Source organism: Hyperolius riggenbachi, chromosome 4, assembly GCF_040937935.1.
Source record: "Hyperolius riggenbachi isolate aHypRig1 chromosome 4, aHypRig1.pri, whole genome shotgun sequence".
Lineage (NCBI taxonomy): Eukaryota > Metazoa > Chordata > Amphibia > Anura > Hyperoliidae > Hyperolius > Hyperolius riggenbachi.
The window spans coordinates 131,327,939-131,349,099 of NC_090649.1; the positions used below are offsets into that span (position 1 = coordinate 131,327,939).

Genomic DNA, 21,161 nt, shown 5'->3' on the forward strand with positions numbered 1-21,161 from the left:
ATTGGAAGTTCCACATGGCAACTCATGGCAGAGAACTCTAAACAGGGCATAAAAAGATTGCCAACACCATGAAACTGAGCAGCAGCATGGTGGCTAAGACCATACAGCGGATTAATAGGACAGGTTCCACTCAGGACAGGCCTAAGGGAAATGAGTACATGTGCTCAGCGTCATATTCATAGGTTGTCTTTTGCAAATATACATATGGGTACTGGCAGCATGACTGCAGAGGTTACAGGGGTGGGAGTCAGCCTGTCAAAGTTCAGACTTTATGCCGCACACTACCTCACATTGGTCTGCATGGCTGTTATCGCTGAAGTAAACCTCTTCTAAAAATGATGCACAATAAAGTCAGCAAACATTTTGCTGAAGACAAGCAGACTATAGAATATGGAATATGGAACATGGAATACAGTGGCGTAGCTAAGAAGCTGTGGGCCCCGGTGTAAGTTTAGCATTGGGGCCTCCCCAAGCACTCTATACATAACAATTGATACGGCGCACCAAAACCAATCAAGGACAACCACAGTGTCAGAGGTGCAAGGGGATGGGAAACTGTGTATTAATGATCACTACTGTTCAAATCAACTACAGAAGTGAATATTATCAGCACAGGACCAATAAAGAGCTAATACTGTGTTTGAGGGGTGGGTCCTTCAGGCAGAGGCGTAGCAATAGGGGTTGCAGAGGTAGCGACCGCATCGGGGCCCTTGGGCCAGAGGGGCCCTTCCTAAACCAAAGTATAAGCTGTTTATTGGTCCTGTGTTGGTAATGATCACTTCTATAGATACTGTGAATAGTGGTAATCATTAAGAAGCTGTTCCCCATCCCCTTCTGGCACCTCTGACACTGCAGATGACCTTGGCAGGTTTTGTTGCACCGTATTAATTGCTACGTATAGAGTTCTTGGGGGGCCCCAATGTAAAACTCGCACCGGGGCCCCGAGATTCATAGCTACGCCACTGCCTTCAGGCACCCCCTATTGCTACGCCACTGATGGAATACTGGAACAATGTCCTGTGGTCTAATGAGACCAAGATAAATACCTTCAGTGTTGTCCTATGAAAACATATAATAAAATATTTACAAAAATGTGAGAGGTATACTCACTTTGTGAGATACTGTATATTTGTGTATATAGTCTTATGGATGTAACTGTACTATTATATGGATTAAGAAATCAACCTGCAGGTGATTTTATGTGACTTTAGGAGATATACATCCCTAGAAGAGGACATCTTTTACGGATTAAACATTTTTATTTTCAACTTTTGAATATTTTTATTTTTTACAACTTTTTGAGTTGTTGATTTTTTGCTTTTCACTTTCATTCGTCACCTGGTATAAATTCTTTGTTAACCATTTCCTTCGGGTAGCTAACAGTATAATGAATTCATAAAAACTATATTTTTTTTTACAGAATAGGTGTTCCTTTTAAAAATTATCCTTAATGCAATTTTAATTCAAGTCTTTGCTTATGTATTATTTCAAAATAAGTTGATCAGTGGCATAGAAATAGGGAATGCAGAGGTTACAACCTCAACGTGGCACCTGGACCAAAAGGTCCCACCTGGGGCTCCCCTTCAGCTACTTTATTAGCTCTTAGTTGGTTCTTTGCTGGTACCGTAATTATCACCTCTATATGTGCTTTGAATATTGGTAATCATTAGCTTACTGCCCCTCCCCACTCCTTTCCATTTACCCCTCTCTGGCACTCCACCTGTCCTTAGCAGGATTTGGTGTGCCATACCTATTGTTATGTAAATAGGGCTTGAGAGGTTGCAGTGTAAAACTGGGGCCCATAGCTCCTTAATTACACCACTAAATATGACTTATTGGAGAAAATATATAAACAGATACTTAAAACACCCCTGATCAGGGGAATGACCACTGAATTAAGCCCATGGACAACTAGATTACCCTTATCCTAAGAAGCCTGATACTGCTTTTTGTGGTTGTGGTCCTTCTGGTGCTCCGTTTCTGTTGCTCTTCTGTCCCCTATTTGTCCTCAGTTTTCCCCAGTGGGGAGGAGTGATTCTGATCTGTGCATAAGTGAGGTCAGAACTGCACATGCTCAGTGAAACAAAGTGCTCAGGGTTAAGCACTTCCTTTTACTGTGCATGCGCGATACTGAACTTTTTGTTTGACTGATTTAGGGGTACTTTGAGCATGTATTTAGGTTTACTGTAGCTATTACCTTTTACTATTAAATATATGGACATTTGTGTTTTGTTTGACATGTATTTTTTAAAGAGACTCCGTAACAAAAATTTTAGCAGTATTTCTCATATTGTACAAGTTCCTAAAGGTCCGTACACACGCCAGACTGGAGGCAACGACGGGTCCGTCGTCACCTCCCGCTGGGTGGGCGTTCCAACGACAGTCCGGCGTGTGTACGCACTGTCGGTGGACTGATACGTCTGTTTCTGAGCGATCCGCCGGGCGGAAGGCTCAGAAGCAGCCGTATCAGTCCGCCGACAGTGCGTACACACGCCGGACTGTCGTTGGAACGCCCACCCAGCGGGAGGGGACGACGGACCCATCGTTGCCTCCAGTCCGGCGTGTGTACGGACCTTTAGGCTGTTCCATTGTGCTCTGGCTTACTGCAGGACTTTCTACTTGCACGGTCTTTGTAATAAATCAACTTATATTTCCCCTGTCAGACTTGTCGGCTGTGTCTGGAAGGCTGCCAACTCTTCAGTAATGTGAACAAGTTAACTCCTTCCAAGCCCCTCCAGTGCTCCTGTGATTATTCCTCACAGACAATGTCCCTTGCTCTCACTGTCAGCTTGTCTGCTATCTGTGAGGCTGATAAACACAGACTGATAAACTGAACAAAGAATAGCTGGCTGAGGAGGAAGCTGCCTTTCAGGCTGACACAAGTGCAGACCCGAGACTACAGGCTCTAAAGACACAGCTTGTCATGCTTCATTGACACAGAGCTCTTTCAAAACTTGCACATAACCTCTGGAGACTGAATTTAATGTGTAACCCACTGAATTCTCTGTGTACTCACCAGGGCCGCCATCAGAAATTTTGGGGCCCCTCACAAATCATCAGTCCGGGCCCCCCCCCCACAAACTGAGAAATGTGCGTAGCCATTACATGTTGGCAGAGCTAGTTGGAGGCTTGCTGTCCACAAATTAATCACGAATAACCACGGTGGATACTCGTGATTCAAGTTAGCTCTAATTGCCACAGCTGAGCGGCTAGATGCGACGGGGTTAATTACCCAGAACGCCGCTCTCTGCCCAGCGTTTCAACGAGGTGCAAGTGTCCGAATGGACGCGTTGCAAGCCTCGATATCGAGCACTTCCTCCTTCAAGCCGGAAGGAGGAAGTGCTCCATCATTTTTTTAGAACCTCCCAGTTTTATTTTCTGTTTAAAAAAGCTAAAAAAGTAGGTTTAATGCTATTGTCTCATATGGTAATGATTCAGCTTTTCCCATAGTCTCGCAGTTAGCAATCATGAGGCCCGCAACAAACCATGAGGCCCCCAACAAGACAAATTCAGCAATCATGAGGCCCCCAACAAGACAAATTCAGCAATCGTGAGACCCCCAACAAGACAAATTCCGCAATCATGAGGCCCCCAACAAATCATGAGGCCCCCAACAAATCATGAGGCCCCCAACAAGACAAATTCAGCAATCTTGAGGCTCCCAACAAATCATGAGGCCCCCAACAAGTAAAAATTCAATCATTAGGCCCCCAACAAGACAAATTCAGCAGTCATGAGGCACATAAATAGACAGCATTTCACATAAATAGGCAGAATGCCCCCTTATTATGGTAGACACCTCTCACCTGGATTCTGACAGGGACCCCCAGGTTAGGTAGTGAGTGACATGGAGCCCTTTAGGCAGTGAGTGACAGGGAGCCCTTTTAGGTAGTGAGTGAGTGACAGGGAGCCCCTTTAGCTAGTGAGTGAGTGACAGGGAGCCCCTTTAGCTAGTGAGTGAGTGACAGGGAGCCCCTCTAGGGAGTGAGTGAGTGACAGGGAGCCCCTTTAGGGAGTGAGTGAGTGACAGGGAGGCCCTTTAAGTAGTGAGTGAGTAACAGGGAGGCCCTTTAGGGAGTGAGTGAGTGACAGGGAGGCCCTTTAGCTAGTGAGCTAGTGAGCGAGTGACAGGGAGCCCCCCCCCCCAGCCGCCGCCGCTGTCTCCCCTACCTTGCCAGTGCTGCCCAGCGTCAGACCTCAAGATCAGCGGCGACTCGACCAGTAAGAGCGGGCGCTGGACGCACCCGCTCTATATGCGGAAGTGACGTCACTTCCGCATATCAGTGCGGGCGCTGGGTCCTAGCGCCTGCAATATTGTCGCCGCCTGATCGGGGTCTGACTAGGCGGAGGCGGCGGCGGCGAGCAGCGGTCAGGGGGGGTTGAGCGGCGGCCGGGGATGGGGCCCCCCTGCAGGGCCGGGGCCCGTGACGGGAGTCACGGATGTCCCCCCCCCCGATGGCGGGCCTGGTACTCACTGTGTATTAACTGAGTTCACTGCTCTGCTGATGTACTTCCTGTTTTGGTGGCCATCTTTTCTGTTTACAAAACAGTTTATAAAACAGTTTTTTTACCCTCTTTATTGCAGCGGAGAGCAGCAAAAATAATACAGAGGGGGCTAGGAGATGACCCCAAACAGGCAGGGATGTTTGTTTATACTTCATTTTGTGAATACAGATTCTCTTTAAAGAATTTTTAAAGGATATTGCGTAGTGATTTGGAATGAAACAGAGCAGTGTAAGTTTGCATTATTATTTTTCTCAATTATTTGCACTGATTTTGCAAAGACACCTAGATTGCTGTAAATAAGAACACATTTTAAACTTAAAGGAAACTTGAACTACCATATATTTGTCTTAGTTTGTAACCATCTCTCCCATATTCTGTATAACTAAATAACAATGTACTATGCAGTGTGCTCTGAACTTTCTTCTGTATAACTATATAATAATGTGCTATGGAATGTCTTCTGAACTTTCTAGCCCGAAGTCTCTGTTTCAATGGGGTCAGTTATGTATCTTTTTGAAATTCTACAAATTACTTTAGTTGCCGAACTAAGTAGCATCTAACAGCTGTTCCGCATGCTAAAATGTTATCTCTGCCTCTGCACTTCCCTGACAAAAGATTGTTTTGCACTAGAGGGCGCGGCAGCACATGTGCTCAGGCAGTATTGTCTAGTTCAGAAAGACTCACACAGAGACTAGACAGGGAAAATAGCTGAAGTCTGGAAAACCTGGGATCTTCCAGAAAGAGGAAAAAAAGCACAGGAGAGACCAGGAGCCCCTTCTGGTGGAGCATGTTATGCAAATGTTATAAAGAAGTCCAATTAAGATGGTACTCACAAACCTGGCTTGCGGTATGGCAGCCACTGTATATAAAGTTTGGGCATGATGTATCCCATCACACTAGCAGATTAACACGTTTTGAAAATAGTTAGGTTGCTCTCCAGAAAAAAATATAGATAGGATCAACAAGGGGGGAAGACCGTTAGTGGCTCAAACTAATAACCCCCTTCATAGTGAAACACTTGCTCTGAGCCGTGCATTACTTACCGGTACCCCAAGACACTATTTACCAACCTGAGGAAGTGGGTTGACTCCCATGAAACACATTGTGTGATATGTTTTTATTAATAAACTATCTGTTTTTTTTTACACTAAACTATGTTTCACTGTGAGGTATAGTAAGTTCCTCTGACCTTTTAAACAGTTTTTTAGGGTTTTATACTTTTTGGGAGGTCCTCCCTCCCAGTGGAAATAATTTCTAGCGGAAGGAACTGTAATTTCTAGCGGAAGGAACTGTAGTGGCCTAGACATAGCATCTGTTAGCAATGCAGTTTCTAAATGTATGTAGTTCTATTGACAGACGTATTTTCTAATGTCCTTCAACAGGCACATTAAACTCACACATGACCTGGAATAATAGTCAGTTAGCCTTCTTCAATTTTATTGGTTGAGGAAAGGGACCAGAGAACTCCTATAAAACATTGGAGGAAATAAAGTACAAACAGCAGGCAATAAGAGTCTTGGACAGGCTCACATCTAGTAACACAGTGCTGTAATGCTATTGCTTTCTTGTTTTTATTGTATTTTCTTACAAAAGTTAACTAATTATTGTCAAAGCAAGGGACATTCAGTGGCACATGGCGCTGCTAGGCCAAGTTCTCCATCTGCTGATAGAAATCCAGAGTATATGCGCATATGGCTTGTTATCGGTTAAGCCATCACATTTTAAAGCATGGCATGGATCCTGTCTGATGAATGTAAAAATAACCCAAGATGTGTGGAGCATATTGCTATATTTATAGTGTTTCTCCCTCTTTTCCTGTCAAATTAGCCAGGACTCACCCACACAATCTGCAGAATTCTCATCCCTCATTTGTACAGTGTCTTACTCATTAAAATCCGGTACTCTGCAAGAACATAAACAGACACTGAAATGTTCTGGCACAAATTGGACGTACAACAGAGTCAATCTGCAAGGCACATTTTTTTTGTCTTTACTGAAAGAGTGCTGAAAGCCCATGTTGTCAAAACAACATTTAAAAGAAACCTGTCAGGATTAAAATATGGAAGCTGCCAGCATTGACTTGTTTTTAAAGGTCTAAGCTTCAGGGTTGCCATCTTTATCCTTACTCCACTACTTAAAGCGGATCCGAGATGAAAAACTAACTATAACTAGTAACATGTCTATATATCTTATCTAAAGTTTAGATAGTTTACACAGCAAATCTAGCTGCACACAGCTTCAACATTTTATGATTATTTATTCCTGTGATACAATGAGGGCAGCCATGTTCTGTTTGTCACATTGCCACAGGCTGAGTCCTGGATATGCTATCAGCTTGCCTGTGTGTAAATTCAGTCCCCTCTCCTCCTCCCTCCTCCCCTCTGCCTCTGAAATCAATGGCTAGTAACCTCCTCCTCCTCCTACCCAGACTGAGCTCCCATAAGCCCTTGCTACAGTGCCAAGGCACTCTAAAAAGCTGTGAGTGACGTTTGTTTAGGTTATAGGGAATTAGAGTATTAAAACAAAACAAAAAAAGTATTAGGCTTGAGGAATGCCCTATAAACTATATGAAAGGAACACAATTATGCAATGAGTAAAAGTTTATCTCGGATCCACTTTAAAGGACACATCTGAATTGCTATTAACATAACAGTATATCATTCATCTCTTGTGTAAATACAGGTGAAGGTTGCATTGCCCTTCGTATGGAAGATCCTCAGCAGCAGCCATTCTCATTCTGTACGCCCCTCACTCACCATGGAGAGGCGACAGGGCAATTCCAGGGGGAGATCCACCTGCATGCTGCCTGTGGGAAACACAGAGAAAAGCTATATGGTATGTCGCACTACTGCTCTCTACTGTGTCATAGAACTCAGCCAAAAATTTCTACTGTTTCCCCATTTGAACTTCTCGATGACAAAAAAAAGTCTTGTGTTATTCATTTTAAATGGTGTATATTCTAATTTGTGTTTCTTCTACAACTAGTGTTAAACTAGTATTAGTTATTTAATAAGGTTTTTTGTATAGCACCATCATACTATGCAGTCAGGGGCGTAACAATAGACCCTGCAAGGGATGCAGCTGCAGGGGGGCCCAAAAGTCACAGGGGGCCCCATCCTGATAGACTGACAACCATGGGCAAGGAGAGAAGAAGCTTTCTGCTCTCTGCACAATTGTTCTAATGACTGCATCTGCTTAGCCACTGATAAGGAATCATACAAAGTTTGCAGACAAAGATTTGTAGACAGTCCCCATTCAGTGTGCATCAGGCTCTCGTGTACAGCGCCCAGCCCCCTTGTTGGGAGGGGGCCCCATGCAAAGCTTCGCAGGGGGGCCCAGTGATTTCTAGTTACGCCCCATGTATGCCGTACTTTACAGAGTGCATTGAACAGCTTCACATCATTATCGCTCAGCAGAGCTCACAATCTAATATCTCTGCCCACATGAGAGAGCCAGTCTGGGCAACGCCAGTTAATCCACCAGCATATTTTGGTTTATTTTTTTTGTTAGAGGTATTTTCTCATTACTGTACTACCTGGGTATGAGCAGGGGAAATTCCTGAATTTCCACAAATTGACTGGTAGATTTTAGGGTGAAATTGCATTAAAGAATTCTGCCAACTCCAGTGGTTAATAGCAAAGCCCCCATACATGCTATAATTGCCAAATTTGCCAGCTATGTTAAGGAGAATAGTGGGAACACAGAGGGAAACATTTTTTCCTTGTAATTTTTGAGAAAAGGTTTCCCATTGGTCAGTTAAAGGACCGACCAATGGGGAACCCTGACATCACATTTAAAGGGACTCCGAGCTCATCTAAAAAATAAAAGTTGTACTCACCAGGGGCTTTCTCCAGCCCAGTGCTGGTCGGGAGGTCCCACGCCGGCGTCCTGGCTCCTCTCCTTCTCCCCGCTCCGGAATGGCTGACAGGCCGCAGCCCAGGCGACACTCTCCCGAGTGTCGGGCTGCTTCTTCCGCATATGACGCGGATTACGTCACACGCCGGCCGCTTCGCGTCATCACGGCGGCCGGCGTGAAAGTACTGCGCATGCGCGATTAAAGCGCGCATGCGCAGTACTTTCGCGCCGGCCGCCGTGATGACGCGAGGTGGCCGGCGTGTGACGGAATCCGCGTCATATGCGGAAGAAGCAGCCCGACACTCGGGAGAGTGTCGCCCGGGCTGCGGCCTGTCAGCCATTCCGGAGCGGGGAGAAGGAGAGGAGCCAGGACGCCGGCGTGGGACCTCCCGACCAGCACTGGGCTGGAGAAAGCCCCAGGTGAGTACAACTTTCCTTTTTTTGATGAGCTCGGAGTCACTTTAAAGGACCACTATTGTGAAATCAGTAGGCAATTAACCTCCTGAGCATTACGCCGCGCAAGAGGTGATGCAACTTTGTGCGCCCCCCCGCTGAATAAATGTGCTGTAGTACCTGCAAAACCTTCTGCTAGCACTAGGCTAGCTAGTAAATGAGTCCTGCACCCTCCGATCCCCGCCGCTCCCCCATTTATACATTACTCCGCCTGGATCCAGCGATCGGCGCAGCCTCCCCGCACAGCTCTGGTCTTCACTATGGGGAGGATCGCACATGACGCCATGACGTCGCCGACATCATGACGTCATGCGCAAACCTGATCCTCCCCATAGAGAGACCAGAGCTGTGCGAGGAGGCTGCGCAATCGCTGGATCCAGGGGGGTAATGTATAAACGGGGGGTCGCGGGGGATCGGAGGGTGCAGGACTCATTTACTAGCTAGCCTAGTGCTAGCAGAAGGTTTTGCAGGTATTACAGCACATTTATTCAGCGGGGGGCACTCAGGAGGACAGATAGCGGTATGCCCGACACAGTGTCGGGCATACCGCTAAGGAGGTTAATCTGGCAGAACCAACAGGTTTTGGAGCAGTCCAGCTCCTCATGGGGGATTCTCAGGGTTTTCTTTGTTTTCAACAGTATTTCCTGAACAGCAGTTGCAAAGTCTAAGGGCTCATTCCCACTATGTGCTGCGCTGTCAGTTTTGACGCAATGCACATAGTGTAAGATTCATATTGCAACATGAAAGTCCATAGACTTCCATGTTACCATTCACACTACAGGTGTGCGTTCCCATGCGTTACGTTGTAACGCATCTGGGAACATTTTAACGCACAACGCATACGTTTCCCCAATCGGTACAGCTGCCAACGCCTACGCTTTAGCGCACCACAACGTGCATGCCGTGCGATCACTGTGCGATGGCATTGCATTCACGAAATCGCATTCGCGCATACATTCTGTAGTGTGAATGAGCCCTTACTGACAAAAATAGTGTGCAAGTGAGTAGGGAGGCCGGCTGGTATCTTACTATTTTGGCAGGTAAACTGCTGTTCAGGAAATGCTGTTCAGGAAATGATTTTAATTGCCTACTTTTTTCACGATAGTGGTCCTAGGACCACGTGATTTTCTTCTGATCGGTGCTGCGTGGACTCTCCAGCCCGCAGCACCGATCAGGAAATAGCCAGGGCGATCAGACTTCCCCCCCCTTTTTTCCCCACTAGGGGGATGTCCTGCTGGGGGGGTCTGATCGCCGCCGGCTGCCCGCACTTTCCGAGGGGGGGCTCTTCAAAGCCCCCCTCCGCAGCGCTTTCCGCCCTCCCCGGCTTTCCCTCCCTCTCCCTTACCCTGTGAGCGGCGCAGGACGGAGTTCCGTCCTGCGCCGGATAGGATAGGCTTCTGCCTATCAGATGCCGGCGATCCCCGGCCAATCAGAGGCCGGGGATCGCCGATTTACGTCACGGCGCTGCTGCGCAGCAGCGCCGTGTGATGTAAACAGCAGGGATTTCTTCCCCGGATGTTTACATTATGCGTGCGAGCCGCGATCAGCGGCTCGCACACTGTTCACGGAGACAGTCTCCGTGAACTAGCATGGAAAGGCCGCTCGATCGAGTGGCCGTTTCCATGCTATACCACTAACGACCCGCCGACGCCTATGGGCGTTAGGCGGTCGTTAAGTGGTTAAAGCTGTCTTTCCGGTGCTTTCTATACTCTAGTATAGTGAGTGCTGGCAGCGGGGAGCAATAAGTGTGTGGTTGTTCATTCGGGATGTTCAACCAATCAATCGAGAGAATACCGGTGTGGGACAATTTGAGAGAATGTTAGCGTGGGATCATTAATTAAGGGTAAGTATTTATGATCAATTACGAATATTAAAGGACTTTACTCGTGATTTTGTTTTTATTTCAATTGTAATTCTTTTTGGAAATAGGTGAGGGGTACATTAGTAGCCCTATACCCATTTAATTTTGGGGGCAAACATCTTCTTCTTAAAGGAGACTTCCAGATTCCACCATGAATCCCCCAGGGCCCTAACCTCCTCCTGGGACCCAGAGGTGAGGAATAGCACATTGTCCTTGGATTGGACAAGAGCTTTAGGGGAGAGAGGGGATTGCTGCCTCTCTCTTTCAGAGTCCCCATATCATGGACCATACAGGCTGGTATAGCTCAGGGTGCAGAACTTCAAGCAGTACTGGCTTTACATTTTGACTACACCAGCCTGCACAGGTGAAAAAAATGTGAATGAGGCTTGGGATGGGACCCCCACATCATGTTTTTTAAATTTATTGCAAATAATACATATATCTGCCATACAGCAGTATTGTAACTGCATAGCAATCCCTGGCTGTTGTGTTGCAGCTTGCCCTTAGGTTTCCTGTTGGTTAATACACTGTCAGGTCTAGAGTTTGAACTCTTTTATCTTTTAAAACCAAAATAAGAATATTGGATTCCCGGAAAGTGCAATTATCTCTATGAACACTGTTGTTTATCACATCAGGCTACTTTCATTTCAGGTTTACTTTCAAAAAGAAAATAGTAACAGATGGACTACCCAGTTATCTTCTCAGGGGCAAACCCAGGATTTTCAAGGGGGGGGGATTCCTGAAAGGTCTCCTTTAGGCACGCACAACACGGTATAATAATATGGTAGAACATCATGTTGTGTACACATGATGCCATTTCCCATGTGACTGACAGGATCTAACAATTATTTCCTAAATGTCTGATCTGTACCTGATCGACAAGGGGAGCAGGAGCAGGAGCAGTTTGGATACAGATAATAATGAGGACAGCCGACATTGCTAATGAAGGGGAAAGTGAAGCATTCACACAGCAGGGCACAGGGCTGTGCTTATACCTGACTCTGTTAAGTTCCCCAGAGCTGCTCCATGCTCTGCAAATTACATCCACAGTCAACTGCAATCAGGAAAGAAAGGGGGCAGTGCTGTGAGCTGCAGGATACCTGCAGATATTCTGTCTCAACTTGTGCCTGACCACAGACACTGCACCGGCCCTGGTCTGAGGGGGGATTCTGGGCAGCTGTAATCCCCCCTGCGTTGGAAGCAGTAGATTTGGGCGCATGAGACAAGTGGACAAAAAGGGCGCCCCATTCACTTCCATTATAAATATCGTTTAATGGGCGCTGAACAGGGAAAAAAAGGCGCCGGAGATTTTTAAGGATTTATAACGGCGCCCAGAGATTTTTAAGGATTTATAACTATGTTTGTGATGATTTAAGTTTACAAAATGAGCCCGTGACAAATAACGTTTATGAAGATACTAAATCACTATTTCTAAAACATTATTATCCACCCAAAAAAATAATTTACATTTTTTTCTTTACATTTTTTATTTATTAATGTCTGTAAAACATTATTATCCATAGGGGGTTTTAGGTTTAGGCACCAACAGGGGGGTCTTAGGTTTAGGCACCAACTGGGGGGTCTTAGGTTTAGGCACCAACAGGGGGGTCTTAGGTTTAGGCACCAACAGGGGGGTCTTAGGTTTAGGCACCAACAGGGGGGTCTTAGGTTTAGGCACCAACAGGGGGGTCTTAGGTTTAGGCACCAACTGGGGGGTCTTAGGTTTAGGCACCAACAGGGGGGTCTTAGGTTTAGGCACCAACTGGGGGGTCTTAGGTTTAGGCACCAACTGGGGGGTCTTAGGTTTAGGCACCAACAGGGGGGTCTTAGGTTTAGGCACCAACAGGGGGGTCTTAGGTTTAGGCACCAACTGGGGGGTCTTAGGTTTAGGCACCAACTGGGGGGTCTTAGGTTTAGGCACCAACACGGGGGTCTTAGGTTTAGGCACCAACTGGGGGGTCTTAGGTTTATTCACCAACACGGGGGTCTTAGGTTTAGGCACCAACTGGGGGGTCTTAGGTTTAGGCACCAACAGGGGGGTCTTAGGTTTAGGCACCAACTGGGGGGTCTTAGGTTTAGGCACCAACTGGGGGGTCTTAGGTTTAGGCACCAACAGGGGGTCTAGGGGTTAGGGATAGGTACAGGGAGGTTTTTAATAAACGTAAATATAAGTTTCACTTTACAAATAGGGAAGATTAACGTTTTAAGAATTGCCGATCTCATACACATTATTTAGTGATTTATAAATTCTTAAAACACTATTTATAAACGAAATTCTACACAATATTTCTATAAACGATATTTTCCATTTATCGTTTATACCACGCGCCCTTTTTTCCCGACGCCCTTTTCGTACGTACGCCCTGCGTTTGCCTATGCTTCTCCCTTGATGCACCCATAATTCTCTGAACACTGCATTATTAAAGTCTATGTATGTTTCTGCTTTTTCACACAGACTTTGTTAAGACTGAGAAAGATGAAACAGCCATGCAAAAGCAACAGCTAAAGCCGCAGAGCAGCCAGCTATTTGACCCGCCATCCAGGTATTTTCTTCTACACTTTGACTGAATCCATCAATTTAAAAATAAAAGTTAAAAGACACGTAATACCTATATAAATGTGGCAACCAGGCATTACACAGCAGATTATTTTTGTGGGGACGGCACCTTAGCTAAAAACACAATGCAATGTTATAAATCGGATCAGACATTACAATTGATATAAACATATTGCATTTGAGGAAAATCCATAAAAGAGGAACTGTAGTGAAAATAGCATAATGAATAAAATTGCTTATTGTTTACAATATTCATTTATAGATTATTTAGGCAGTGTTTGCCCATAGTAAATTTTTTTCCTCTCCCTGATTAACATTCTGAAATGTATCATTGGCAGTGACATCTTTAGTTCTGCCAGGTGATCTATACAGAATGTTCCTTCACTGAGAATTCTATGCACAGAGGGAGATATTGCTTGCTTGGCGGCAGTTGGAAAAAGCCAGTATTTCCTACAATGCAACATTCACAGCGAGAAAACTGTCAGGATCTTGGTCATGACATCACACTGTGGGAAGGGTTTCACTACAATATCAGCTCACAGACCCCTCTGATTATCTATTCAAGAAAAGGTACAGATTTATTGTGGGAAAGGGGGTATTGGATGAAGTGTGATCCTGGGTTAAAGTTTCTCTTTAAGGCCTCTTTCCCACCAGGACGTTGCGTTTTAGGGGACGTTATAGGTCGCATAACGTGCCACTAACGCAACGCCTGGTGGTGTTGTAGGAGGACGCTACCAAGAGCCGCGTTATGCAGCTCTTGGTGCGCCTTTTTTATGCTATGGGATGCGGAGACCACGTGATCCGCACCACGTGGTCCCGCTGGCCAATCGCCGCACAGAGCGGCCGCTCCAGAAAGTAAACACTGCATGTCACTGAGTGCAGTGAATATTAATTAGCCATGTGGCTGGCCGCGGAGGAGGAGGGGAGACCTCCTCCTCCAACATTACTGAGCATGAAAACAGCAAAGAGGTCGGCACCACTCCAAACGTGAAGAAAAGCTCTTTTATTGCATCACCATTGTGGCTTAACAATGACAAACGTTGTTTCGGGCATAGCCCTTTTTCAAATTGCAGCAGCCATTTTGGCTGCTGCAATTTGAAAAAGGGCTATGCCCGAAACAACGTTTGTCATTGTTAAGCCACAATGGTGATGCAATAAAAGAGCTTTTCTTCACGTTTGGAGTGGTGCCGACCTCTTTGCTGTTTTGATGTTCTGAGCACCTCGGTGGACGCAGAGGTGAAGGTCGAGGCACACTCAACTTCGATTGGTGTGGAGCTCCTCCTGACTACAGAGTGTACATTACTGAGCATGTGCAAACAGTCTAACGCGGCTTAGCCGCATATAACGCACAGCATGCAGCACTTTCTTTTAACTTGCAGCGGTACAATGTAACGCAACGTGGGCACTGTGAACAGCCCATTGATTTTTCATTGCTGTGCGGTGGGCTGCGTTACAGGCTGCACTACCGTGCGCCTGTAACGTCTTACTGTGAAAGCAGCCTAAAACTAGGGCATCTTTGTGCAGAGCTGTAGAAGAAGTGAATATCAAGAAGATCTCAATCATTTACCTGCTCTACCACATATTATGTAATCTATATTTATGTGACTAGAAAAAAAATGCTGCACAACAGGAAATGCGTGTTTACCAAAACAAAGCAAAGCACAATAATGACAAAAGCAACCATAAACTCACCGCAACAGAAGCCAGTGTTCTCCAGAAGATAACAAATATGATTCTTTACCTAGGTGCTGATTACCAGAATTGTATCTATACAACATTATTCAGTAATTTCTCTTACCCCAATTTGACCCTAGTATTAGGTTTTCCTACAACCTCAAATTGTTCTCTTCCCAATTTAAGCATTGACAACAATACAACTGCAAGATTAGCACCACTTACAAGTAAAAAAAACAAAACAATAATCATGCCGGCTCGAGTCATTTAGATGGCTCGATAGATAATTTCCGACACGTCCGATCTCCTGCCTGATCGTTTCTCCGCTCGATTCTGCACTGAGGACAATGGAAAAAGATAAGAGAAAAGATAAAGAAAAACGAGCGGAAGATAAGAGAATCGCCTGCAGAATCGAGTGGGGAATCGATTGAGCAGAAGAATCGAGCAGCAAAATCGAGCCGTGTATGCCCAGCATAACAACAGAGGAATGTAAACAAAAGATAATGTTATCTTCACTTCTGATGCGGATCACAAGCTGGAGGAGCTTTCCAGTGTAGAGGAAAGTATTGTGTTTAAATGTTTGAATGTTGTTCTGCTACAATTATTTTTTTCGTGTTAGCAGGCTTGAGGCTGTAAGTAATCTTTTAGAGCAAATAAGAAACGCTGAGTTTCAGATCACTTTAACTAGTTAAGAGAAATGTTCTTTGTTCTGAATTGTCATTGTTTAGCTTTGAAAGCCAACAGTGCTTGTAGGGATGGTCTCTGGTATGTAGAATTAACTGAACCTGTACACTGGTATTTTGCTTTGTTTTTGCAGATCTACTAAAAGTGCAGCAGAAATATCAAGAATGAGAGGCATTCCTATATGTCCCACAGAAATGCTTACCAGGTAACTGCCAATATTTGGTGTATAAGAACTTGTAAAGGGGTTTACAGCTGCTACCATGACATCTGATTTTTTCCTTTGCTCTACAGTATGGCTTACATTTACCATATCTGGGCCATAATAATCTTTCTCATTATTCTAATGTGTGTACAATATCCATAATAGTGGTTAGGAGATACTGACAGATAACAAGACAGGTGATGTCCCCTTTAAAGTGGTGTGCACTTTAATGGTTCACATATGGCTATAATCATTAGAAGCACTCCTCTAAGATGTCCTATGGGTGTAGATGAATTGTGTAGATGCCAGGGGTGTAGTCCTGGGAAAAGAGGTGAGTGGACCCGGGGCACCGAAAAATAGGCATGGTCATGCAACAGAATGTGGGCGTGGGGTGGGTGGGGCCAAATATACATGACCTTAACAGTGCTGTAAAAGGTCTGCCCGGGAAGTTTGAGTTCTGCCATAGTGTTTTCCCCCAAAATTCATGCAATCTGACAGCATTTCACCAAAATACATGTAATGTGGCAGAGGATCTTTCAAAATACGGCAGTGGTTCCCCAAAAATAGATGTAATCTGGCAGCAGCGGTTCCGCCAACATACACATAATCTGACACCAGTTCCCCAAAATACACTTAATCTGGCAGCAGTGGTTCCCCCAAAATACAGATAATCTGGCAGCAGTTCTCCCAAAAAAGGTGCCCCCAGTATAGGTATCCAGGTCTATAGGTTTCCCCAGTTTAGATAGCCAGCTCTATAGGTGTCCCCAGAATAGGTAGCCAGGTCTATAGGTTTCCCCAGTTTAGATAGCCAGGCTTATAGGTGTCCCCAGAATAGTTAGCCAGGTCTTTAGGTGTCCCCAGTATAGGTAGCCAGGTCTTTAGGTGTCCCCAGAATAGTTAGCCAGGTCTATAGGTGTCCCCAGAATAGTTAGCCAGGTCTATAGTGTCTCCAGAATAGGTGGCCAGATGTCCCCAGAAGGAGAGGAGGCAGCGCAGTGAAGGAGGAGCAGTGGGCACAGCGGTGGGGAAGGGATGACATCTCCCCCCCTTCCCTCACCTTGGGGCTCCCCCTTCCTCGCTCTCCCGTCCAGAACTAAACTTTGCGGATGGCTGGCAGCGGGCGGGGACTTACCTCCTCCTTGTTCCCGGTGCGAATGGAAGCAGCGGCGTGTGATGTAAACAGCGGGGACTTCTTCCCCGGATGTTTACATTATGCGTGCGAGCCGCGATCGGCGGCTCGTACACTGTTCACGGAGGCAGTCTTCGTGAACTAGCATGGAAAGGCCGCTCGATTGAGCGGCCGCTTCCATGCTATACCACTAATGACCCGCCGACGCCTATCGGCGTTAGGCGGTCGTTAAGTGGTATCTGACATGGGCAAAACTATTTCTTCAGTGTCTGTATTGTACTATGCCTGCTTAAACTGCAGCAAGTAAATAATAATTGCCATGTGACAAATGAATTAGAATTTGAGGATGGACATAGATGAGCACATTCCTCTGAAATTGCGTGGGAGGATATCAGAAAGTTCTCACACCCAGTTATAGATCCCACCACTAATTTTGGATACTCTGCTAAATGGAAGCTGTAGACTTGTGGTCTACTCCTACCTTCCTTCCTTTTTTAAGGAAAGGGGAAATGTGTACATCACCCAGAAGCGTTTCTCATCACTTCTAGTCATCAGGCTGCTGCATCAAGGCTGTAATAATGCCATTTCTGAAATCCTGACCAACCCTCGACTATGTAAGCAAACTTGGCAAGTTCTTTGCTTAAAAAAAACAAAGGCCCAAACTAATTAGTGCATAATTACACTATATTATGGATTGGATAAAGATTTGTAAATTTGTAATCTGTCCCTCACATACATTCTAAAAATGACCAATAAATGAGCTTTTGGTTCCTGATATAAAGTTTGAGGCCCGTATGCAATTCACTTTTTCTCCTCAGTTTTCTCCTAGTTAATATTTTTTCCTCTTCCATTTAAAATAATGTTTCAGCACTCTGAAATGAAAAAAGTACCAAAAAGTTGGTGAAAAGGTACTATAATAAATAACATTTTAAATATTTTCCTGTTTGTAAACGGTTAAAAGGCATTTTATTGACAAGGTGTGAAAACCTAGGAGAAAACTTAGGAGAAAAAGTGAATAGCATATCGGCTCCTGGCCCATATGCAATTAACTTTTTCACCCAAGTTTTCTCCTAGCAGATAATTTTTCATCCTCTATTTAAAATAACTTTCCAGCACTTTTCAACTGAAAACCTAGCGAAAAATAGGTGAAAAGATACTGCCAAAATTAATTGGAATATGTTCTTGCTTTCTGGTGGCTTAAAATACATTTTATTGACAAGTTTTAAAAATATCACCTAGGAGAAAATTCCGGAATAAAAGTGAATTGCGTATGGGCTCCTGTCCCTTCTCTTTGCCTAACCATTGACTGCTCAGCTGTCGTGTGACTCTTCCCACAGTGACAGCTATTGGCAAAGTTTGTTTGAAAACAGACTCTACAAAGATTGCTTTAACATTTATTTCTGTTTTGCTCTCTATTTATATTTTGAGTAGTGATCTGAATTTAATTTCCTTCTTATTTTCATGTTTTGTAGCACAGACCATAGTATGCCAAACCAAGTATTAAGTAACCAGGTGAAGGGCAGTCCTCCTGGAACTCCAGCAGGATTTAGAGTGAATGATCAACGATGCAAGCCGAGTTCTCCTGTGCAGGGGCGTGGGGACGGGCCAGTCACACCTCCCGCTCGCACTCCTACAGCAAGCCAAAAATGTTCACCTTGTCCAGGTGCTCGGGGGCCAGCCAATGTCCGACAACAAGAGTCTTTGTAAGTAGTTTCATCATTAGGTTACTTTTCATTCACTGGGTAGTCTTTCTTTAACCACCAGACATAGGAAGGATAGCGGGCGAAATTAGAATTCCCAACCTAATTCCTCTATTTAGTGCCGTAAAGAAATCTGTCAATCAGGATGCTTTATTTATAGACATTTATATAGCGGTATCATATTATCTGTAGGAGTTTTTATACATGCCACCAAACAATTCACATCACTTACTATTCGGCTGTAAGTCACTCAGTCTAATGTCCATACTTTATTTTAGAGGAGGTCATGTAGCCCAACAGTGTGTGTTTGGGCTGGTAGGAATCAACCAGATGAGACCTGTGCCAACACACCGAAAACATGTACATTCCATGCAGATGTTTGGCGGAGAGAGGTGTTAACCAATTGGATACCATGCTGCCTACTCGGTCCCCTTTGCTTAGAATAAATGTGTATGGTGCAGTGTAGAAACCATAGGTTCCTATACACACTGTTGTCACATATTGTCTCAAAAAAGTTGATGACCCAAAACACAAGTTCTGTTATAAGAAAAGTATATGTAGCTGGAGAATCAACTTGGCTTTGCTCCCTTGTCTCCAGACAATAATACTGAAACTGCCATTCAGAGGTAATACTTCCCTTAGCAAACTGTGAGTGACAGTTTTCTTGCCATTGCCAGCAGGGTTCAGGCATCATCATTGTAGTGGCTGAGAATCGGGTGTCAAGACAATTATAAGAAACTTTAGCTTTTGTTATAAAACTGCCATAAACACACATTTATGCTGCACAAGTTAAATTGAAATTCTTTTTTTTTTCCAATAAAAAAATGATCTTTTCGTTTCAATTTGCAGCCAGCTAAGTATTTCTGAAATTGACATTGAGCTCAAATGGATTTCCTGTCTGCCTCCTCCTCTCACCCTGTGCTCCCTCCTGCCCTATTTTGCCCCCTCCTCTTCCCCTTCGCCCCATCCTGCTGCCACTAACCCCCTTCCCTGTGCCACCCAGGCTCCCCTCACCGACAACAATGTCCTAAGCTGCACTGAGAAGCTCTCTGTCTCTGTTATTATGGAAATGATGCCATTGCTGCATTCGTAACAGCAGGTCTTCCCATCCTATGTTGACTGCAAACCGGATACTAGATATAAATGACACATTGCTGCTAAATAGTTTTCAAATTCTATTCACCAACAACAATTAATAAGTAGACACGCTACCTTATCAAACAATGGGAAAGCATGCAATATCAACATACATATAGGTCGCTCATAAAAGGCGAAAAATACAAATGTTATTGCACAAATAATTTGACATGCTAAACAATACGTATTACTTCCCCCATTTTTCTAAAATGGGCTTTGGCATCCATCCCAAAGCATTTTCTGGTGTTCTTATGGCTTTCTATGAACCAAGTCTGACTGGTTATAAAGTGAAAGGGCTTGATTCACAAAAGAGTGGTAACTGTTAGCATGGGCGTTTTCGTGCGAATTTTCGTATTGCGCAAACGAAAATTTTCCAGCGAAATCTATATCGTGCAAAAATTCGCTTATGTGCACAAAAACGTTATCATTTTGCGTGAAAATTCGCGATCGCGCGCAATGTGAAAATTCGCGAGAAAACGCCAGTGCTAACGGTTAGCACTCTTTTGTGAATCAAGCCCAAAGAGTGGGCCAGCAAACATACAGTCACGTGATACACTAGCAATTATGATTTACCTGATACAAGTACCACCCCTTTGTATGATTTTTATGGCACCCAGACAATATCCTTAGTATTTGTCCAGCAGAAGTTGGGTGTGGGATGGGCTATGCTTCACCTGAATGTGAGTGTTGCCATTAACATATAGGACACAGCGATCTGTGTGTGGAGGTTTTTTTAGGAGGGGAAGGTTATACTTATTATGAATCTATCTGCTAGGTATGTTTTTTTTTTTGGGGGTGGGGGGAGGGGGTATATTCATTATGCAACATGGCAAGTTATTTATGCAATAACATTTGAATTATTCACCATTTATAGGTTACCTACATGTATTTTTATATGGGCTTCAATGCTATGGGAGCTTTAGGGATGAACGATCATACTGATCTTTCTTGTTTTCTCAACCCTTGAGATTGTAAGATATTGTTGGAAGTCTGAGGGGCATATACTGTGTCCGGACCCTTTCCCACATTCCTTCTCTATGTAGCTTAGTTATTCCATCTCCTATTTGTTCCTACTGGGAAATTCTAGACCTCTTTTGTCTTTTTTAGTCTGGCCTATCTCACTGAGCCCTTCGCCTTTTTATACTTAGGTATATTTTAATTGTACATATTTATATTTATATATGTCTTCCAATTGTAGTTTTGATTGGCACCATGGGATACGTGTGTTCACATTTTGTATGCTTCACTCACTTTGGTGCTATTTGCTCACATTTATAATTATTTAATATTTTTGTCCTGTTCACCTTTGGCATACACTTGTGGGCGCAACTTCCTTTGTCGCCACTAGATGGCATCTGTCACGCTGGGTGAGTGTTGGTATGCGTGCTTTCCTGCAATTGCAA

General features: G+C 44.6%; 1 protein-coding gene across 2 annotated transcripts in view; it reads left to right on the forward strand.

Moving 5' to 3' along the window:
• Positions 1 to 21,161, forward strand: part of INPP5D (inositol polyphosphate-5-phosphatase D) — a 167,269-nt gene that overhangs the window by 136,868 nt on the left and 9,240 nt on the right. For both annotated transcript variants that reach the window (XM_068280692.1, XM_068280693.1), the window contains 4 exons: positions 7,189 to 7,341; positions 13,131 to 13,218; positions 15,724 to 15,795; positions 18,394 to 18,624. In XM_068280692.1, the coding sequence (XP_068136793.1) occupies positions 7,189 to 7,341; positions 13,131 to 13,218; positions 15,724 to 15,795; positions 18,394 to 18,624 (544 nt within the window). The remainder of the gene's footprint in view (positions 1 to 7,188; positions 7,342 to 13,130; positions 13,219 to 15,723; positions 15,796 to 18,393; positions 18,625 to 21,161) is intronic.